Source organism: Mus caroli, chromosome 14 (assembly GCF_900094665.2).
Source record: "Mus caroli chromosome 14, CAROLI_EIJ_v1.1, whole genome shotgun sequence".
In the NCBI taxonomy this organism is placed as follows: Eukaryota; Metazoa; Chordata; class Mammalia; order Rodentia; family Muridae; genus Mus; species Mus caroli.
In genome coordinates, this window is record NC_034583.1 from 55,846,465 (window position 1) to 55,864,584 (window position 18,120).

At 42.6% G+C, this 18,120-nt stretch overlaps 1 protein-coding gene across 3 annotated transcripts in view; it reads left to right on the forward strand.

Annotated features, from left to right (window-relative positions):
• Kif13b (kinesin family member 13B) overlaps positions 1–18,120 on the forward strand; it is a 159,657-nt gene that overhangs the window by 41,707 nt on the left and 99,830 nt on the right. For all 3 annotated transcript variants that reach the window (XM_021181269.1, XM_021181270.1, XM_029469046.1), the window contains exons 3-4: positions 11,384–11,396; positions 17,044–17,104. In XM_021181269.1, coding sequence (XP_021036928.1) covers positions 11,384–11,396; positions 17,044–17,104 — 74 coding nt within the window. The remainder of the gene's footprint in view (positions 1–11,383; positions 11,397–17,043; positions 17,105–18,120) is intronic.

Here is an 18,120-nt window from a genome sequence, read left to right on the forward strand (position 1 = left end):
GTTACATGATTAAGGGTGAACAACCATGTAGGTGCTGGAAACCAAACTGGAGCCCTGTTTATAAGCAGCAAAGACTTTTAAACCACCGAGCTATCACTCTAGCCCCTAACTACATAATTTTAAAAGATTTATTTGTGTGTGTACGTGCATATGTGCACATGCAGGTGACTATTGAGGTCAGAAGGGTGGAATTGGATCCCTTGCAGCTGGAGTTTTAAGTGTTTGTGAGAGGCCAGAGATTGGGACTGGGATCCATATTTTTTTATAGATCAGTTAGCATTCTTCACTGCTGAGCCATCTCTCTAGTCTCCTTGTTACTGGAACCTGGAAAGGTTAAGGTTGCTGCCCTACATGACATAAAAGAGGTAGACAGGATTCAGACCCAGGCTTTTAAATTCTGAAGCCCAGTCTTGGCCTCTGTGACTACCCTGTGTCACATTACATACTGATGAAGTTATGGGAGAAGTGGCTTTGGTTGTGCTTTCCAAATGGGTTTATTCTTCAGTACCTTGTCCCTGCTGAATGAATGGAAGATAGGAAATATTGGACTTGAAACTACTGTACTGCTCTTGTTGTAGGGAGCAGAATCCCAGGTGGACTGCTTTGAGTGCTTACACGGGCTATCTGGGCAGCAGTTCTCCTTGGAGAGTTACTTATCAGTGTTGTGTTTGTCAGGGTCATTTCATTGCACTTGGTTCTTTAAGGCCATCGTGGAAGAGTGAATGTAGGTTGGTAAATAGGACAACAGAAGGAGTAAGGACTGGGATCTCTCAATAAGATTGAACCAAGAGCTGTGGAAACATCAGCTCTGTGCCTCATGCACACATGTCTCCACAGCTTTCCATTGAGCCTGTTTTCTTTTGCTGTACACTCTATTTAAAGATGAGAAAAGACAGTAAGGGGGGAAAATCCAAAATCTAAACCAGGTCATTTAAAATGAGCACTTTCTTCTCCACTTTCCTAAACTACATTGTCTTAATTTGTCTTCCCACGTCTTGTGACATGGCTAGGGGACCGGACGGTAAGAGGAAGTGGGGTGTTGGGAAGGGACTAACTTCAAATGTTAAAGTGGAAAGAACATAGTTTCCAGTGGTACTCCTGGGTCTGAATCCCAACATTGTTGATGAATGAGTTAATTGACTCTTCGATCTTTCTGCCTTAGTACTGTGAGACAGCTCAAGACCTACTTTGTAGGTTATGAGAAGTAAAAATTGGCAGGCATTTGACATGTAGCAGTGACAAAAAGAGCTCTTATGTATATATACATGTATGTATGTATATGCTGGAATCAAACCCAGACCCTCTGCATGCTAGGCAGATATTATACCACTGATTTATATCACCACCCTGGGTTCTATTATTCCTCTTTTTCCTCCTCCTTTTTTTTTTTTTTTCCAAGACAGGGTTTCTCTGTGTATCCCCGGCTGTCTTGGAACTCACTCTGTAGACCAGGGTGGCCTTGAACTTAGAGATCTGTCTGCCTTTGCTTCATGGGTGCTGGGATTGAAGACTTGTGTTACCACTACCTGGCAGTTTCTATTGTTCTTAATAAGTTAAAAAAACATAGAGACCTAGACTAAGTTAAACAGTGCCTCAGATATATCTTCCTTTATCACTGCTGTGAAAGGAGAATGGTAGCAGGCCAGCCAGATATAACCCTAGCTGTTCTGGTTGTGACCACCATCATGCCAACTAGGTGACCCTGGCACTTGATGCAAATCTTGTTTGATAAACAGTGATTAAGAGAATCAGTTGAGCATTCATGGCCAGCTGCCGATCCCTAGTACATTTCTTGATTGATATTTGATATATTAATAGCTTTTCTTTTCTTTTCTTTTTTTTTTTTTGGAAATTCAGGTATGTTGTGTGCCTGCAGCCATCTAAATGTAGCTTAGCATAGAAGTCCTTGCTTCTGCCATGACATGAAGAGACACTTCTGTCTTGATACTGCCAGAGATGTGCTCTGTGATAAAGTGTGCTGCCCAAGCTTGGTTTGTCTGCCTCTTTCCTTGGTCTCTTGGCATTGTCTGCTTTTGGCAACAAGTTCTTACACACCAGCCTATTCTGAAATAGGAGTACTGATTAGGGAGGTTTTTGTTTGTATGTAATGCCAGCATATGAAGATGAATACTTATAAGCAGTTTTCAAACTCCTGTATTCAGTGGTGTATATGCTGGGTACAATTTAGTTTATATTTTTTAAAAATTATCTTTTTTTAAAATTTTTTTATTAGATATTTTCTTCATTTACATTTCAAATGCTATACCCTTTCCTAGTTTCCTCTCTGAAAATCCCCTCTCCCCTCCCCCTGCTCCCCAATACACCCACTCCCACTTCCTGTCCCTGGCATTCCCCTATACTGGGGCACAGAATTTTCGCAAGACCAAGGGCCTCTCCTCCCACTGATGGCCAATTAGGCCATCCTCTATTACATATGCAGCTAGAGACACGAGTCCTACCATGTGTTTTCTTTGATTGGTGGTTTAGTCCCAGGGAGCTCTGGGGGTACTGGTTAGTTCATATTGTTGCTCCTTCTATAGGGCTGCAGACCCCTTCAGCTCCTTGGGTAAAACATTTTCTTTTTATTTAATGTATATGGGTGTTTTGTCTGCATGTTTGTATATCAAGTATATGCAGTGCTCACTGAGGCCAGAAGAGGGCGTTGAAGCCCCTGAAATTGGACTTTAGACGGCTATGAGTGATCATATAGATGCTAGGAATCAAACCCAGCTCCTGGAAGAGCAGCCAGTGCTCTTAACCATTGAGCCATCTCTCTAGATCCACAATGTAGTTTTAAAATAAGAATTCACAGGGTTAGAGAGATGGCTGAGCCGCTAAGAATGCATACTGCTTTTGCAGAGGACCCAAGTTTGGCTCCTAACATCCACATTGGACAGCTCACAAACACATGCACCTTCATTTCTAAGGGGGATCCAATGAGGTCTCTTCAGGTGTCCACATTCGTGTGGTGTGTGTGTGTGTGTGTGTGTGTGTGCTCAATTAAGAAAAAAATCAGAATTCAATAGCTGATCATGGCAGCAAGTGTAGTCCCAGCATTCTAGAGGCAGTGGCAGGAGAATTGGATTACACAGCCAGACTCTTTCTCAGAAGAAACAAAAGCTGCAGTGAGATGCTCTGGTGTTCCAACTTGAATGTTATCAGAAAGACAGTGCCAACTCTCATGTGTTGCTGGAATACGTCAGTCAGTAACATATGCTTGGTATGGAGTTTGACTTTTCCAAAATGTAAGTATAGTTCTGGCATAAGCAGCCACACTGTGTGACCTAACATTTATATTCTTAACTATCTCTTCAAGAAGAATAAAAAGAAATGTATGTACAAAGGCTTATTGTTAAATGTTTCTACCAGTGTGCTTTCTAGTGACCCTAAACTGGAAGCAGTTCAAAGGCACGGCCGATAATGAATAAACAAAATACAATATGGCAATAAAAAGAAACCCAGTGCTGATAACACCGTCCTCAGGAGTGACCTTCACAAAATCACAAAAGTGCTACGTCAGACACCTGATGTGAGAGACAGTACCGTGTGTGCTTCTTTTCATATTAAATGTCCTGAAAAGACAAGGAGAAAAAACAAATCTACAGTAGCATATGGTGGACTGAGTCTAGTGTAGAGCCTGACGTATCGTAGGCCTGATTATTGGGACATCTTCCTTTGGGAAGATGGAGGTGTTCTGAGCATCCATTGTGGAGGTGGCAGTTAGCCGTTTGCTAACTATCATTGAATTATATACACTTAGGATGGGTGAAATTGTGATATAATAAGTTTATAAATTACCATGCCTGTCCCATTTTACTGATATTTGGTTGATGCTCTTCTGGGATGCACTACAAGGTGGGGGCTCAATCCTTGAAGTTTTGAGGTTGGGCATGCAGAGGCTTTGTGAGTGCTAGAGTCAAGGAGATAGGGCTGATTCCACACAGAATAGGAAGCAGCATATTCCAGTGGCTCAAACCCATTGTCCTGGCTCTCTAGGAGGTTGAAACAGGAAGATAGATTGAGGCCAGTGTGTAACACAGACTTCATTTCAAAACACAGAAAAATGGAGTTATAGACAAAGATACTTTCTAACGCTTTGGCTCCAGGCAGGTCACACACATGCACCTGCCCAGGAGCTATCTGGACTTGTATATGGAAAACACACACACACACACACACACACACACACACACACACACACAGTTAATCACAGAGTTAATTTTAAAATGCCTTGGCTACCTCAAAGGCTGGGCATTCCTGAACCTTTCCCTGCTACCCCAGGTCCAGTCAGGGAAGTGACTGGTGGCCACTCACCTGAATTCTCACATGGCTAGTCGGCTTTCTTTCCTGCTGCTCCTGCTTCCCATCATTCTTCCCCAAGTCATGGCGATTCTCCTCTGTTCCTCTCTGCATCCTTGCCCACGTAACTCTAAGGGTCTTGCCCTGTGCCAGCCATTGATATTAAGTAGTAAATGGAGCAAAATTTAAGGGAAGCTGGGTGTCCTTTATCAAGGCCTGACTGTTCTGGGCAGAGTGGTACAGAGGTTCAGGGTTAGAGTCTGTCATCTAGCCAGACACAGGCCAAGACATAACTCTTAGAATTCCTGGTAGAGCACTGTATCCTAATCTGCTTTAGGTTGCAGATGCTAGTCTGCGAGTTTAGAATGTAAAACTCTGTTACTTCCTTCCTCCAACAAAATGAAACAAAAGCCATGATCCATGTGACCGAGTATTTGCTGAATGAATTACAGTGAGGAGGAAGAAGAGCCAGCAGGCTTGAGAGAGGTGGGAACCGTCCTCACAGCCTCCACTGAGCTGCACAGTGGGTTTTCCTGGGAGTCGTGAAGCTGGCCGGCCGCACTTGAGCTGTGTGACCTTCTGCGGTGGTGGTGGTGGGGCTCAGGGCTACTTACACTGGGACTTGCAGGCCCCTAACGGGGTATTAGCAGTGCCACTCCTGCTGCTCTCAGAATGAGATTTTCCAGAGATTGTGAGCCTCTGGTGCTCTTGCAGGCTATCACTGATAGGGAGTTGTAATGGGTCTTATGGATGTTTTCTTTTCATCTTGTTGTAAATAAGAAGTGTTGCACAGGACTGGAGCTGTAACTCAGTGGTAGAAGAGTACTTGCCTAAGAGTCATGTATAAGGCCTTGAGTTCACTTCCCAGCATCACACACACACACACACACACACACACACACACACACTCTGAGGAGTTGTACAGAACTGAACAAGTAACCCAGTGAGCATCTCATTCCTATGGGTTATCCTAGCCAGCTTTTCTCCTCTCCTTAGATGATCTATTGCTGCGACCGGGATGATTGGCACAGCCTTGGTTGCTTGTATAGTAAAGAGAAGTCCCACTTCTTACAGTGTTCCCCAGTAGGTTCTGTGGAGTTCTAGTGGTTTGGTTGATTTTGCTGGTGGTGTTTTCAAATACTGAGGCCTCTTTTGTCTCATTCTCCAAGCATATTTTCTCAATGGTGCTCAATGGAATATTCCAGATGTTGAGGAAAAAAATGGACTGGGCTTTTAATGACACCTGACTGTGAAGGTTGAGAAACATCTGCAAGTTCATTCAGTACAGGGATTTAATCCAGTCAGTTTATTCTGTGTGTAGAAGGGAGGTTGGGGGAGGAGTGAGTGACAAGAGAAAACTCAGTTATCACAGCTTGTAGTTTGGTTGCTGGTACTGCCAGTTGAGTCCCAAAGAGGAAACAGCATCATTGCTGTTTAAACAAGGCCTTTGTTTTCTTTCTTTGTTTCTTCAGACAGGCTTTCCTATAGGGCACGGACCATTAATTGGCTGTGTAGCCAAGGATGACCTTGACTGACCTCCTGAGTCCTGGATTTTAGGCATGTGCTATCATGGCAGGCTTATGCATTGCTATGTTAGGATGGAACCCAGGGAGTCAGGTATGCTAGACAAGCATTCTATGGGCTGAGTTATATTCCAATCTCAAGCTCTTTGTGATGTTTATACGTTTTAGAGTGTGTTAGGGTGGGATCTTGCTAAGTTAGATTTTGCATATTTTTAACAGTGATTATTTCAGTACCTTAAAGCTTTAGAATTAAAGAGATGATTGTTGACAGGATGGTGGTGCAGTCTTTAACCTCAGCCATCAGGAAGCAGAGGTAGCTGCAAGAGGATTTCTCTGAGTTCCTGGCCAGCCTGCTTTATATAATGAGTCCAGGCCAATCAGGAATATAGAGTAAGACCCCCCCCCCCCCCCGCCTTCTCCCTCCCTCCCTCTCTCCTCTTTCTCCTCCTCCCCCTTCTCTCCTCCCTCCTCCTCTTCCTCCTCCCCCCTCCACCAGTGAAGGACAGAAGAGATGATGGTGCTTGGTATTATCAGTTGGCAGTGGTAATTGGTTGGTTTATAACTCATTTTGACATGTTTGTGTCTTAAGTATATGTAATATTGCATGAATTATTTTTAGATCCTATATCAATCTTATTTTTTTTTAAAGATTTGTTTATTTATTATATGTAAGTACACTGTAGCTGTCTTCAGACACACCAGAAGAGGGAATCAGATCTTGTTACGGATGGTTGTGAGCCACCATGTGGTTGCTGGGATTTGAACTAAGGACCTTTGGAAGAGCAGTCGGATGCTCTTACCTGCTGAGCCATCTCACCAGCCCTCAATCTTATTTTTGTCGTTGTCAGAAGAATTAATGAAACATTCTCAGAGATTATCAACTTATATAAAATCATCCACGGAATGTCTTTATAACCAGTCTAGCAATTAGGAATGTAATTTGATTTATTTTCATGGTTTGATTTATGTTTTGAGTGAGAAGTGAATACAGGTCCCTAAACAAGATCAATAAAAAAGAGTAAGATAATTGTTTATCATAGGTATCAGTTTTTTTCTGAAATACTGTACCATTGCATGTCAGTGGTTAGGGAATGCTCTCTGTGGAACGCAGGGCCTTGCACATCATGTCTTGTTTCAAAACTGACCATTTCCAAAACAGCAGCACCTTCCATGTTGATCTACCTGGATCATTAGCATTTTCTTTTCCCATGCTGTGGCTGTCTCCTTACTACTTGGGGGACAGTAGTCACTGCAGGCAAGAGTTGCATTTGGATGCTAAAGTTCCTGGTTGGGAGTGTGATGAGATAGAGGGCTTGCATGGCCTCAGAGCCACCTGTTAGACAACATCAAGGACACTGGGAGGAGTGGTAACATTGAGTGTGGAGAGTGCTATACTCTAGCCAGCCAGGCACGATACAGTGAGCCCTGGACATCTCCCATCTCCTGGTAGGATGCACGCACTGGTGCATCTGTTATTTGTGTTGATACTTGCCAAGCACTCAGGCTGACTTTGAGTCATGAGGAAGCATTAGATATCTAGTCCGAGGGATGATCTGCAGACAAAGTGGCCAGTGTTCTAGGTGTCCATGATAGCCCAAATTGGCCTGGGTTGGAGCAGACATGATGACTTCAGACAGTCCAGGACTCTGGACCAGGAAAAGTACACCAGTGACGGTAGTTGGCAAAATCTGGATATGACTGGGTGTTATTTAATAGGTTGTATGTTGATAGGTCTGTCCTGACTTTGGTCACTGTTAAGTGGGGTTCTGTAAGTCATTAGCGTGTAGCAGAGCTTGAGCAAGCCTGTGCTTCTTTGCACTATTTTTGTAAGTTTGAAAATACTTAAAAATGAAGTTAAGCAATGAGAAAATTAATACAGCAGAACTGGGAAATAAAGGCTGTGGTGGACATGCTTTGTGCTAGCACTTTGGATGGGTCAGGAACTTTGCTTTGCTTCAGGAGTGTCTGTAGTGGTGCTCACTGAGGATTCTGGGTAAGGGACCCTGAAACTAGGGAGTGGTGGCTACATGGAATTTCAGCTCTCTGTTGACAAGGTCTTGTTAAACTAACTAACTAATTAATTAATCTGCTTATTTTTGTATGGGTCTGTAATTATGTATTGGAGTGTCCTGTGACCATGTAGGTTACCTGAGCTTCGCTTGCTGTGGTTCCCAGACTCCCTAGTTGGAAACTTAGCCTTGTAATTAACTTAATGGTTTCTGTTTTTATTGGGTTGCTTTGAATTCAGGTGAGTCCATGGATTCTTCTGCAGTGAGTCATATATTCAGTTTGATATTTATTGGTTGCGGTTTAGGAAAAACTGATTTTAAAAGCTGATTTATTTTACTTAAACTTGAAATATTATACTAGATGTATGTCTTATTGTTCTCAGAAAAGACAAGGTTTTTCATGTACATATTAAATACCAAAATATTGCTTAGGTTCTACCTGGGAACCCTGTGGTAGGTTGTCATAGGTAGTTTTCTTTTGCTGTGATAAAGACCATGGTGAAAAGCAACTTGTAGAGGAAAGGGTTTATTTTATCTGACAGCTTACAGTTTTTGTCCATCACTGAGGGAGGCCAGGGCAGGAACTCAAGGTAGGAACCTGGAGGCAGGAACTTAAGCAGAGGCCACAGAGGTGTGCTGCTTACATTACTGGCTTGCTTCTCATGTCATGCTCGACCTGCTTTCTTATATAACTCAGAACCACCTGCCCTGGTGCACTGTACACCATGGGCTTGGCCCACTCACACATCATTGTTAGTCAAGAAAATTCCCCCACAGTTTTGTCTATAGGCCATCTGGTAGAGGCATTTTTCAATTGAGGCTTCTCTTCCTAGATAACTGTAGTTTGTGTTGATTGTCAAGGACCTAACCAGGTCATAGGTAATAATTAGAATGGAGGGATTGGACTGTTTTGACCAGCCTGGAAGGAAGACTGTGGGTTTGGGAATCATAAGACCCACTGCATTAGATGATCCTTCAACTTTCCTGATTTTTCAACTTCACATCTGTAAGTCTGGACTAAGTAGTACATCATGTGAAGTTGCCATGAGCATTGTAGAAGCAATGTGCAGACACCTCAGATGTATGGCTGCAGTTTTTACACAGTATACAGTTGAAAATCTGCTTTGCTTATAAATGCCTGTAACAATAGTAGCATTTGTCAGTGACAAATCTATAAAGATTCAGTGGCTTTAAAATGGTCATTTACTTATTGTGAGGGTGCATATGTGTCATGGCACATATGTAGGAATCAGAAAACACTTTGTGACAGTTGCTCTTCTTTCACTATGTGGGTTCTAGGGATCAAACTCAGGGTATCAGCCAAGTGCCTTTGCCCTCTGAGCCATCTCCCTGGTTTAGGCCTTTTTGTCAGGAGGTTTGCCCTTATCTTGTTAGCTCAGAAAAACAGGGTTTCTTTCATATCTTAGCCATGTTGGATATGTTGCCCCCAATTTACCAGGTTCTTGTCACCACCTACAAGACATTTATTGTCTTCATCTCAATTCATTTGGTACAAATAAATAACAGATTTCTTACAGAAGAGAAATGTTATGAGACAAAGGGACGAGAATGCATGTGGACACCACTGGAGATATGTGTATGCAGTATCCACTTGAGTTTAGGTTGGAGGCTTGGCTTCTCTGAGGAGGACCAGATCACTATTCTCAGTATCTGGAAGACTCCGAGTCAGGAGGGACCCCTGCTTTTAATGGCAGCACTTTGTCTCTAAGTCATGAGTGCTCACGTTGGAGGTCTGCTGGTCTAAACAGTAAATTCTAGACTGGCATGGAATAGATAGTGAGAACTCATCTTAAAGCAAACGAAACATAGGAGAGCATACTTTGTTTAGTCCTTAAGTTGGTTATGAGTTTGCTGTGTGGGTCCAGGTGAAAATACAGGTACGTGTATATATTAATGTCTGTGGAGAGGGAGGACCTGAAAGCAGCCTCGTTCAAGGATAGCAGTTGGTAATTTGGGGTGAAGGGTCTCTGGGAGGTTGTTGGATCTCAGGCCCTAGTTATTTTTCTGGCAGTTTCAGACAGAGGGACGGAGGGAAGGTTGAAGTGGGTGGGCAAGTGAAGAGGGTATGTACTAAGTGACCCAGAGAGTAGTAGCTCACTGTCAATAACAACTGTTAGTTGTTCCTTTAATGTAACCTTTTTTCCCTGAGCCAGGACAGAAGTCCCACTGGATACAAAGATCTGGATAGGTAAAGAGTATAATTGGCTGCTGTGAAAACCTCAGGAAAGTTCTAAATGTGAAATTAGACAACAGGTAGTTTATCATGGAGGGGATGGTGGTTGAGACAGGATTTTTAAAAATTATAATTATTTTTTATTTGTATGGTTATTTTGCTTGCATGTATATCTGTGTATCACGTGTCATACTAGGGCCTGAGGAGGCCAAAAGAGGGTGTCAGACTGTCTGGAGCCAGAGTTACAGACAGTTGTGAGTTGTCATGTGAGTGCTAAAAACTGAATCCCAGCCTTTTGGAAGAGCAGCTAGAGCTGTTGACCACTGAACCATCTCTCCACACACAGACAGGATTTAATTATATAGCCCAGGTGGCGTGGCCTCAGACCTACAGTCCTCCGGGCTTACCCTCCTTTCCCCTAGGAGCTGGGATTACAGAGATGCACTTGCACCTGGCTCAGAGGTCAACCTTTTGAAGATGAGGATTTATGAGATGTTTGTTAGAGTTAGAGTTTTATTGATGTGAAGAGACACCATGACCAAGGCAACTCTTATAAAGGCAAACAAACATTTAGCTGGGGCTGGCTTACAGTATCAGAGGTTCAGTCCATTATCATCATGGTGGGAAGCTTGGCAGCATCCAGGCAGGCATGGTACTGGAGAAGGAGCTGACAGTTCACATCTTGATCTGGATCTGAAGGCAGGCAGAAGGAGGCTTTCATCCACATGGTGGGGTTTGAGCATTTGGAGACCTTAAAGTGCACCTACACACTGACACACTTCTTTCAACAAAGCTACACCTCCTAATAGTGCCATTTCCCATGGGCCAAGCATATTCAGACCACCGCAGGTGTATACAGGATGAGCAAAAAAGCAGAGGCAGAACCATTAGGGGTCCTAAGTTCTCAGAACTCAAGTCCTTCCTTTTTCCTGCTGGCGAGTCACAGGTTAGTCAGGTTAACCTGTTCCCTCCCTTCCTTGGTATTAATTTACCTTTCATTTACTATTTGGTTTCAAAAGTAGTATTTTCTCTTTTTCTTTTTTATCCCCCTTTTCTTTTACCTTCCCTTCCTACCTCTTCTGGCTCCCCTTCCTCTTTGAGACAGAATCTTAGGTAGCCTAGCCTGATACTGAACATGTTATGAGGCTCAGACTGACCTTGAACTCCTAATCCTCCGTCCCCCACTGCTGAGTATGGGTTATAGGTGTGCAGGCCTGCTGGTATTTGTTTTCTTATTGCAAAGTTGACATTCGTTATCTTTTGCTGTTCAAAAAGAGTTTTCTAAACTACACTTTTTTTGCTAACTCTCATTCCTTTTTTTTTTCATGTGCATGGCAACATTGCTGTCTGGAACTCAGGGGTCAGCCGAAGGTAAGAGTTCTACACATGATGCTTGTAGAAAGAGATTCCTGTGCTTATTCCTGAAGTACTGGACATTTTCTTATCAAAACTGAAAATTCCTTCTTCCTGCCGGTTTATAAAAGCAATAAGCTGTCATCTGTCTCACAACTCCAGAGCTGCTTATTGGCACAGTGTGTGCTGGCCAGCTCTGCCCAGTCTCCTAGCAGCCCAACATGGGTTCCTTGTGTGCTGTGGATTAGCATGAAACTGATTGTTCCAGACTGGTCACTCTGTGCCAGTCCAACTCATCTTACTCCTAGGCAGTTGGGGTGCTTTGCCAGACCCATGGGCTCCTGATGGAGCCCTGATGATGGGCTCCTGCTGTTTCTAGGGACTGTGCTTGCAACTTACATTGGAGCCGAAATCTGAGACTTTAAAATTTTTTTTAATTACATTTTTTTTTTAAAGAGTGAAGTCCTTATTTTTCTGTTACTATAATAAAATACCTAGAGCTGGGTTCTGACTTCCTTCCTTTCTTTAATTTATATGAGTACTCTGCAGCTGTCTTCAGCTACACCAGAAGAGGGCATCAGATCTCATTACAGATAGTTGTGAGCCACCATGTGGTTGCTGGGAATTGAACTCAGGACTTCTGGAAGAGTAGTCAGTGCTCTTAACTGCTGAGCCATCTCTCCATCACTTAATTCCATTTTTCAGTTAATTTTTTTGGCGTGTGTTGCATATGTGCATGGTCAGAAGAAAACCTTGAGGCACTGGTTCTTTTCTTACACTACGTGGACACCAGGTGTCAAGCTCAGACTTGGCGGCAGACCCCTTACCCCCTGAACTCACGTCACGTCTGCGGCAGAGTTGGCTTCTTTGTTTTCTGAGGATCTTAAATCTTTGTTGTTTTGTTTTGTTTTTAAGATTTATTTGTTTTATTTCATATATCTGAGTGTTTTGCCTTCCTGCATGTATGTGCACCATGGGCTCATGGAGCTGAGAAGAAGATGTAGAATCCCCTGGGGCTGGAGTTACATACAGATGGTTGTAAGCACCATGTGGGTGCTGGGAACCCTGTCCTCTGAAAGAGCAAATGCTCCTAACTGCAGAGCCCCCATGGGTCCTATTCTTGCAGGTCTGCTGTCAGCAGGAATCCTGCTTTAACTGGACAGTTCTCTGAAGTTACTTAAACCTTCCAGGAAGTTCAGCTTGTCTAGATTCTTGAGCTTGTTGTTTTACAGCCTGTGGTTGAGCTGTATGTAACTCTGTGCTGTTACTGTTGCTGAAATATGTGTACATATGCCTTTTGGGATCCTCAGTTTGAAATGGTGCTTGAATGTGACACTGGTCTCCTTATGTTTGTGGACGTTTTTGCTATGAAAGGGTACTGGGTTAATTTTGCTTTTATTGGAGCAGAAGAAGATGGAGACCAGTAAAGATGTGAGGAAACCACTTCACAATGTTACACACTTGTCATGTTTCATTTTCTGTGAGCTGTTCTCACTGCTTATAGAAAATGCTTTGCAGACAGAAAGCCTGGAAGGGGAAGCCTCCATCCTTAACAGATTGCTTCTTCTGGGGGAGAGGTGGAGTTGGCAAGTGGGAGACCATCATTTATTTATTATAAAATGTATTAATTTATTGTGTGTGTGCCACAGGTGTGTCTGTCATGTGCACGCTGTGTCAAGCATGTGTCAAGCACATATTGGTCATAGGACAGCTTTTGGGAATCATTTCTTTTCTTTCACCAGCTGAATCCTGGGGAATCAAACTCAGGTCATGAGACTTGGTGGCAAGCACCTTTACCCTCTAAACCATTTTACCACCCTCTTTCTTTCTTTTTTTTATTTATTTAAGTATTTTTTTTCATTTTTTATTAGGCATTTTCCTCATTTACATTTCCAATGCTATCCCAAAAGTCCCCCATACCCACCCTACCACCCTATTTCTATTTTCTATTTTTTTTTTTGTCGAATTTGTTAATGTGACTGTGTATTCTCTGTTCATTGAAAACTTTGTGATTCAAAAAACTAATGTTTATTTAGAAAGAAAGGAGCAAAGGGGGGCCAGTGGGAGAGGAGAAAAGTTAAAGCAACATATGTGTGAAATGACACAGATGCCAGCAGGAAGCCCACTGCTTTGTATGTTCACCTAATAGTAAAAAAAAATGGCACTGGGCATGTAGTGCTGCACACCTTTAATCTCAGCCATCAATGGGCAGAGGCAGCTGGATATCCGGGAGTTTGAGGCCAGCCTTGTCTCAAAACAAAACCAGACCCCAAAAGCTCAAACTTAAGATATGGTATGGTATGGTATAGTATAGTATAGTATTTGCTGCTTATAATGGAAAGCCCCCCAAACACAAAAACCACTCAGATGAAAGGCCTGCTTCATACCAAATCTAACTTCCAACTTTAACATCAATAGGTTAGTGCAGTTAGTCTAGTTGATTGTTGAGGATCAAACCTGGTACCTTATACATGTCAGATACCAAGCGCTAAGCTACACTCCAGCCCATTCCTACCTATTCAACAAATTGTTTTCTAAGGAAGCAAAGCATATTATTAGCAAGAGAAGCAAACATGGCCTCTTGAAGCCAGTGTCCACTGTACCATATTTGACAGAAGGAACAGACTCTAAGGCTGTAATAAGCTACATAAAGGACTGTTATCAGGACATATTTGACTGTTATTTGTGTAATAACATCCATTAATTTGGATCTGTCAGTGGAGCATGCATAGATATTGTGTGATTATCATCTAACTTCACGCAGTTTTGGGCTAGAAGATATTTATAGCAATTTACAAAATTGCTAAAACTTAAAGGGAGCTCCTTAGTGTTTCTGGTAAAGAAGAGCTACTATTTATTCATCTTCAGCTTTGTGCTCAGCGGTGGCACTTCTGTAAACAAGAATCCCTGTTTCTCTAAAGGTTTCTTTCTTTGATTTAAGTTATGCTAATGTTTTATGTAGGGTTTCTATTGGTGCAACAAAACACCATGACCAAAAAGCAAGTTGGGGAGGAAAGGGTTTATTCAGCTCATACTTCCACACTGCTGTTCATCATCAAAGGAAGTCAGGACTGGAACTCACACAGGGCAGGTACCTGGAGGCAGGAGTGATACAGAGGCCATGGAGGGGTATAGCTTACTGGATTGCCTCCCCTGGCTTGCTCAGCCTGCTTTCTTAGAGAAATTTAGAGGACTACAGCCTAGGGGTGTTCCCACCCACAGTGGGCTAGGCCCTCACCCACTGATCACTAATTGAGAAAATGCCTTACAGTTGGATCTTATGGAAGCATTTTCTTAACTGAGGCTCCTTCCTCTCTGATGACTCTAGCTTATGTCAAGTTGACACAAAACCAGTCAGTACAGCTGACTCTTTGTCATCTTGATACACAAAAACATCACTGTTAAGCTACAACCCTTCCTTTTTTATTTATCTCCAATTAAAAACATAAAAACATAAATAACTCACATTAAAAATATAAATAACTTAAAAATTCCCACAGTCTTTACAAAGTCAAACACATTAAAACTTCAGGGTTTTTTTTGGTGGGCACTGGTGGTGCATGCCTTTAATCCCAGCACTTGGGAGGCAGAGGCCAGTTTGATCTACAGAGTGAGTTCCAGGACAGACAAAGTTACACATAGGGAAAACTTTGTCTTGAAAGACAAAACGAAAAAAGTTTTTTTCCATTTTTTTGAAATACTATTTATTTATTATTTATATGAGTACAATGCAGCTGTCTTCTGACACACACCAGAAGAGGGCATCGGATTCCATGACAGATGGTTGCAAGCCACCATGTGGTTTTTGGGAATTGAACTCAGGACCTCTGGAAGAGCAGTCAGTGCTCTTAACCACTGAGCCATCTCTCTAGCCCAAAAAAAGGCTTTTAAAAAAAATCTAATCTGTGTAAAAATTTAAAATCTTTTTTAAAAAAGTTAAAAGTCTTTCAGCTATGAGCACCTATAAAAATCAAGTTTAAGTATTTTTTTATTTCAAGAGGGAAGAACCAGGGCAGAGTCACAACCAAACCACAGCAAAACTGAGTTCCATCAGTGTAAACAACACAAAATTTAATGACTGGGATCCACTCACCATCTTCTTGGGTCACTTCCTATGCTCTGTCCTCAGCAGCACACATAGCTTGTCTTCTAGGCTCTGGCTGGCTCCACTCCACTGCTGCTGTCCTAGGTGGTCATCCCATAGTACTTATATCTCCAAAATTCCTGGGGTCCTCTGCTGCAGCTGGGTTACACTTTAACCAATAGGCTAAAGTATCTTCATGGTATCAAGTCTCAACTTCTCCTCATGATCCCTTCACTCCTGGGTCTTCCAGTGCTACAGAGGCTGGACCTTCACTAATGGTCTCTCTTGGCTTCTCACAGTGTAAGCCTCAGCTGCTCTCAGTGACCCCTTCATGCCTTTAAGACTAGTACCATTTGGGTGACTGGTACATTACCAAGTTCTGCTGCCAGCACAAGATCACACTTCAGCCAGTTCTGGAACTCAGTTTTTCTGTGCTCTCAGGAAACACTTCCCAGAAGATTTTATCTCAGTGAGTTTTATCTGGTCTCTATTACTGCTAACTTCTTAGCTCCCAGGAACACAGAGGTTTCATTTTCTTGATACTGGTCTCTTGTTAATTGTGGCTGACTTTCAGCTCTTCAGCCCCAGCTGACCAGAACAACAGACTCTCAATTCAAAATAGCAAAGAGGGGTTTGGGGATTTAGCTCAGTAGCAGAGTGCTCTGTCTTCAGCTCCGGGGAAAGGCAGATGGTGCTGCTGGTGGTGGGAGAACAAAATTCCAAAGTAGCAAACAGCCCCGATAGCGTCTTTAAACTTCCCTCTGAAACCTTACAAGCCAGACCTCCATCTCTTGTACTGTTGTCAATATTCTTATCTTTCAGGCTCCTGAAGAACATCCCACTAAACTCTTTAACACTCAATGGCTCTTCTAGCTCAAAGTTCCAAAGTCCTTCCACAATCCTCCCAAAACATGGTCAGGTGTGTCATAGCAACACCCTACTTCTGGTACCAACTTGTCTTAGCCCACAAAGGACTGAGCTCTCCCCCACTGATCACCAATTGAGAAAATGCCTTACAGCTCATTCCTTTCCAATGTCTCTAGTTTGTGTCAAGTTGACAGAAAATCAGCTAGTACAGCCAGGTAAGTGCAGGCAAACTTGGGTAGATACTTCATGTGGAAGAGAAAGAGACAGACAGAATGACTGAGACTATTAAGACCCTGTTTCAGAAAACCAATTAGCCAAACAAAAGAAACAAACTTTTTTTTTTTTTATAGCTGCACACACAGAGATGCTATTGTGCATATCATCTCCCAGGCTTACTTTTTGCTTACCGTTATAGATGGTTTTCATGTAAGATGGATCTATATCACACAGTTGTCAATGTGGGACTATATGCATCACTAACCCCCACTCTCTGGCATCAGGTAATGGTGTTTTATCTGAGGGGTGGGCAGCTGAAACATGATCACTGTGTAGCCTAGGCCGGCCTGAAACTTGGCTGTCCTCCTGCTTCAGTCTCTCAGGTACCGTCAGGCCTATTGCGTAAGTTGGCTAACAATGCTCTACATTATTATAGTGGCACTGTGTGATGTTAAGGTTTGTTCTTTATGCACTCTTTTTATGTTTTCTCTCTAACAGATCTTTGCTTATGATCACTGTTTCTGGTCCATGGATGAATCTGTCCGAGAGAAGTATGCAGGTAATTGAGCAGTTTCCTGGGCACTTAGTAGTGTGGAAGCATTTTGGTGTGCTCTTAACCCACTACTATGGCATCATTTGGTGTAACTTTTAAACAGTGTCTAGGCAGCTGCTTCCAGCATTTGCTCTGAAAGGTTTTGTGCTGTCTAGGGACCAAGAGACTTCAGTGTGATGTTCTTGGGGGTGAGATGATGAATATTTACGACTATAGGATCTCACAGAGGCCCTTTCTCTTTTATCTCATGGGACCAGGAGCTACGTCTTAGGCATGCAGGCCCCCATGATATCTGTGATGTGGTGGTCTAGAGGGACCTGGTATAAGTAGAGAGGACCCCTATACTGGGGCCTAAGTTCTATTCCTTAAAAACCTCTGTGATGCTTGCCAATTCTTCAGTCCTGCCAGAGAGTCTCTCTAACCTCTGTACCACAACCCCGGGGTCTCAGTTTCCTTTTGCTCCTGTTCTATTACCTTCCCAAAGATAACTGTCTATTTTCATTTCTCCGTGTGGATGCTGAGAATTGAACTCAGGTCCTCTGCAAGAACAGCAAGTGTTCTTAACTTATGAACTCTCCTTGGACCTTATTTCCAGAATCTCACTCCTTGTCATAACTGTTATGAATTGTAGGTTGTATAACTTGAAATTTTCATGAAGAAAAAGAAAGGGAGTAATTGATGTACATGTTTTTTCTGAACTCTAGTATACTTTGAATAAAAGGATGGTATGTAGTTTTAGGCACATCTGGATCCTAAATTTAAATTTTAGATGTTTAGGGCTGGTGAGATGGTTCAGATAATACCAGGTCTGATGATCTGAGTTTAGTCTCCAGGATCCACATAGTGAATGGTGAAAACCAACTCCTAAGATTGTCTTCTGACCAGGACACATGCTCTACTATGTTCATAGCAGCCTTATTTATAAGAACCCAGATGCCCCTCAACAGAGGAATGGATACAGAAAATGTGGTACATTTACACAATGGAGTACTACTCAGCTATTAAAAAGAATGAATTATGAA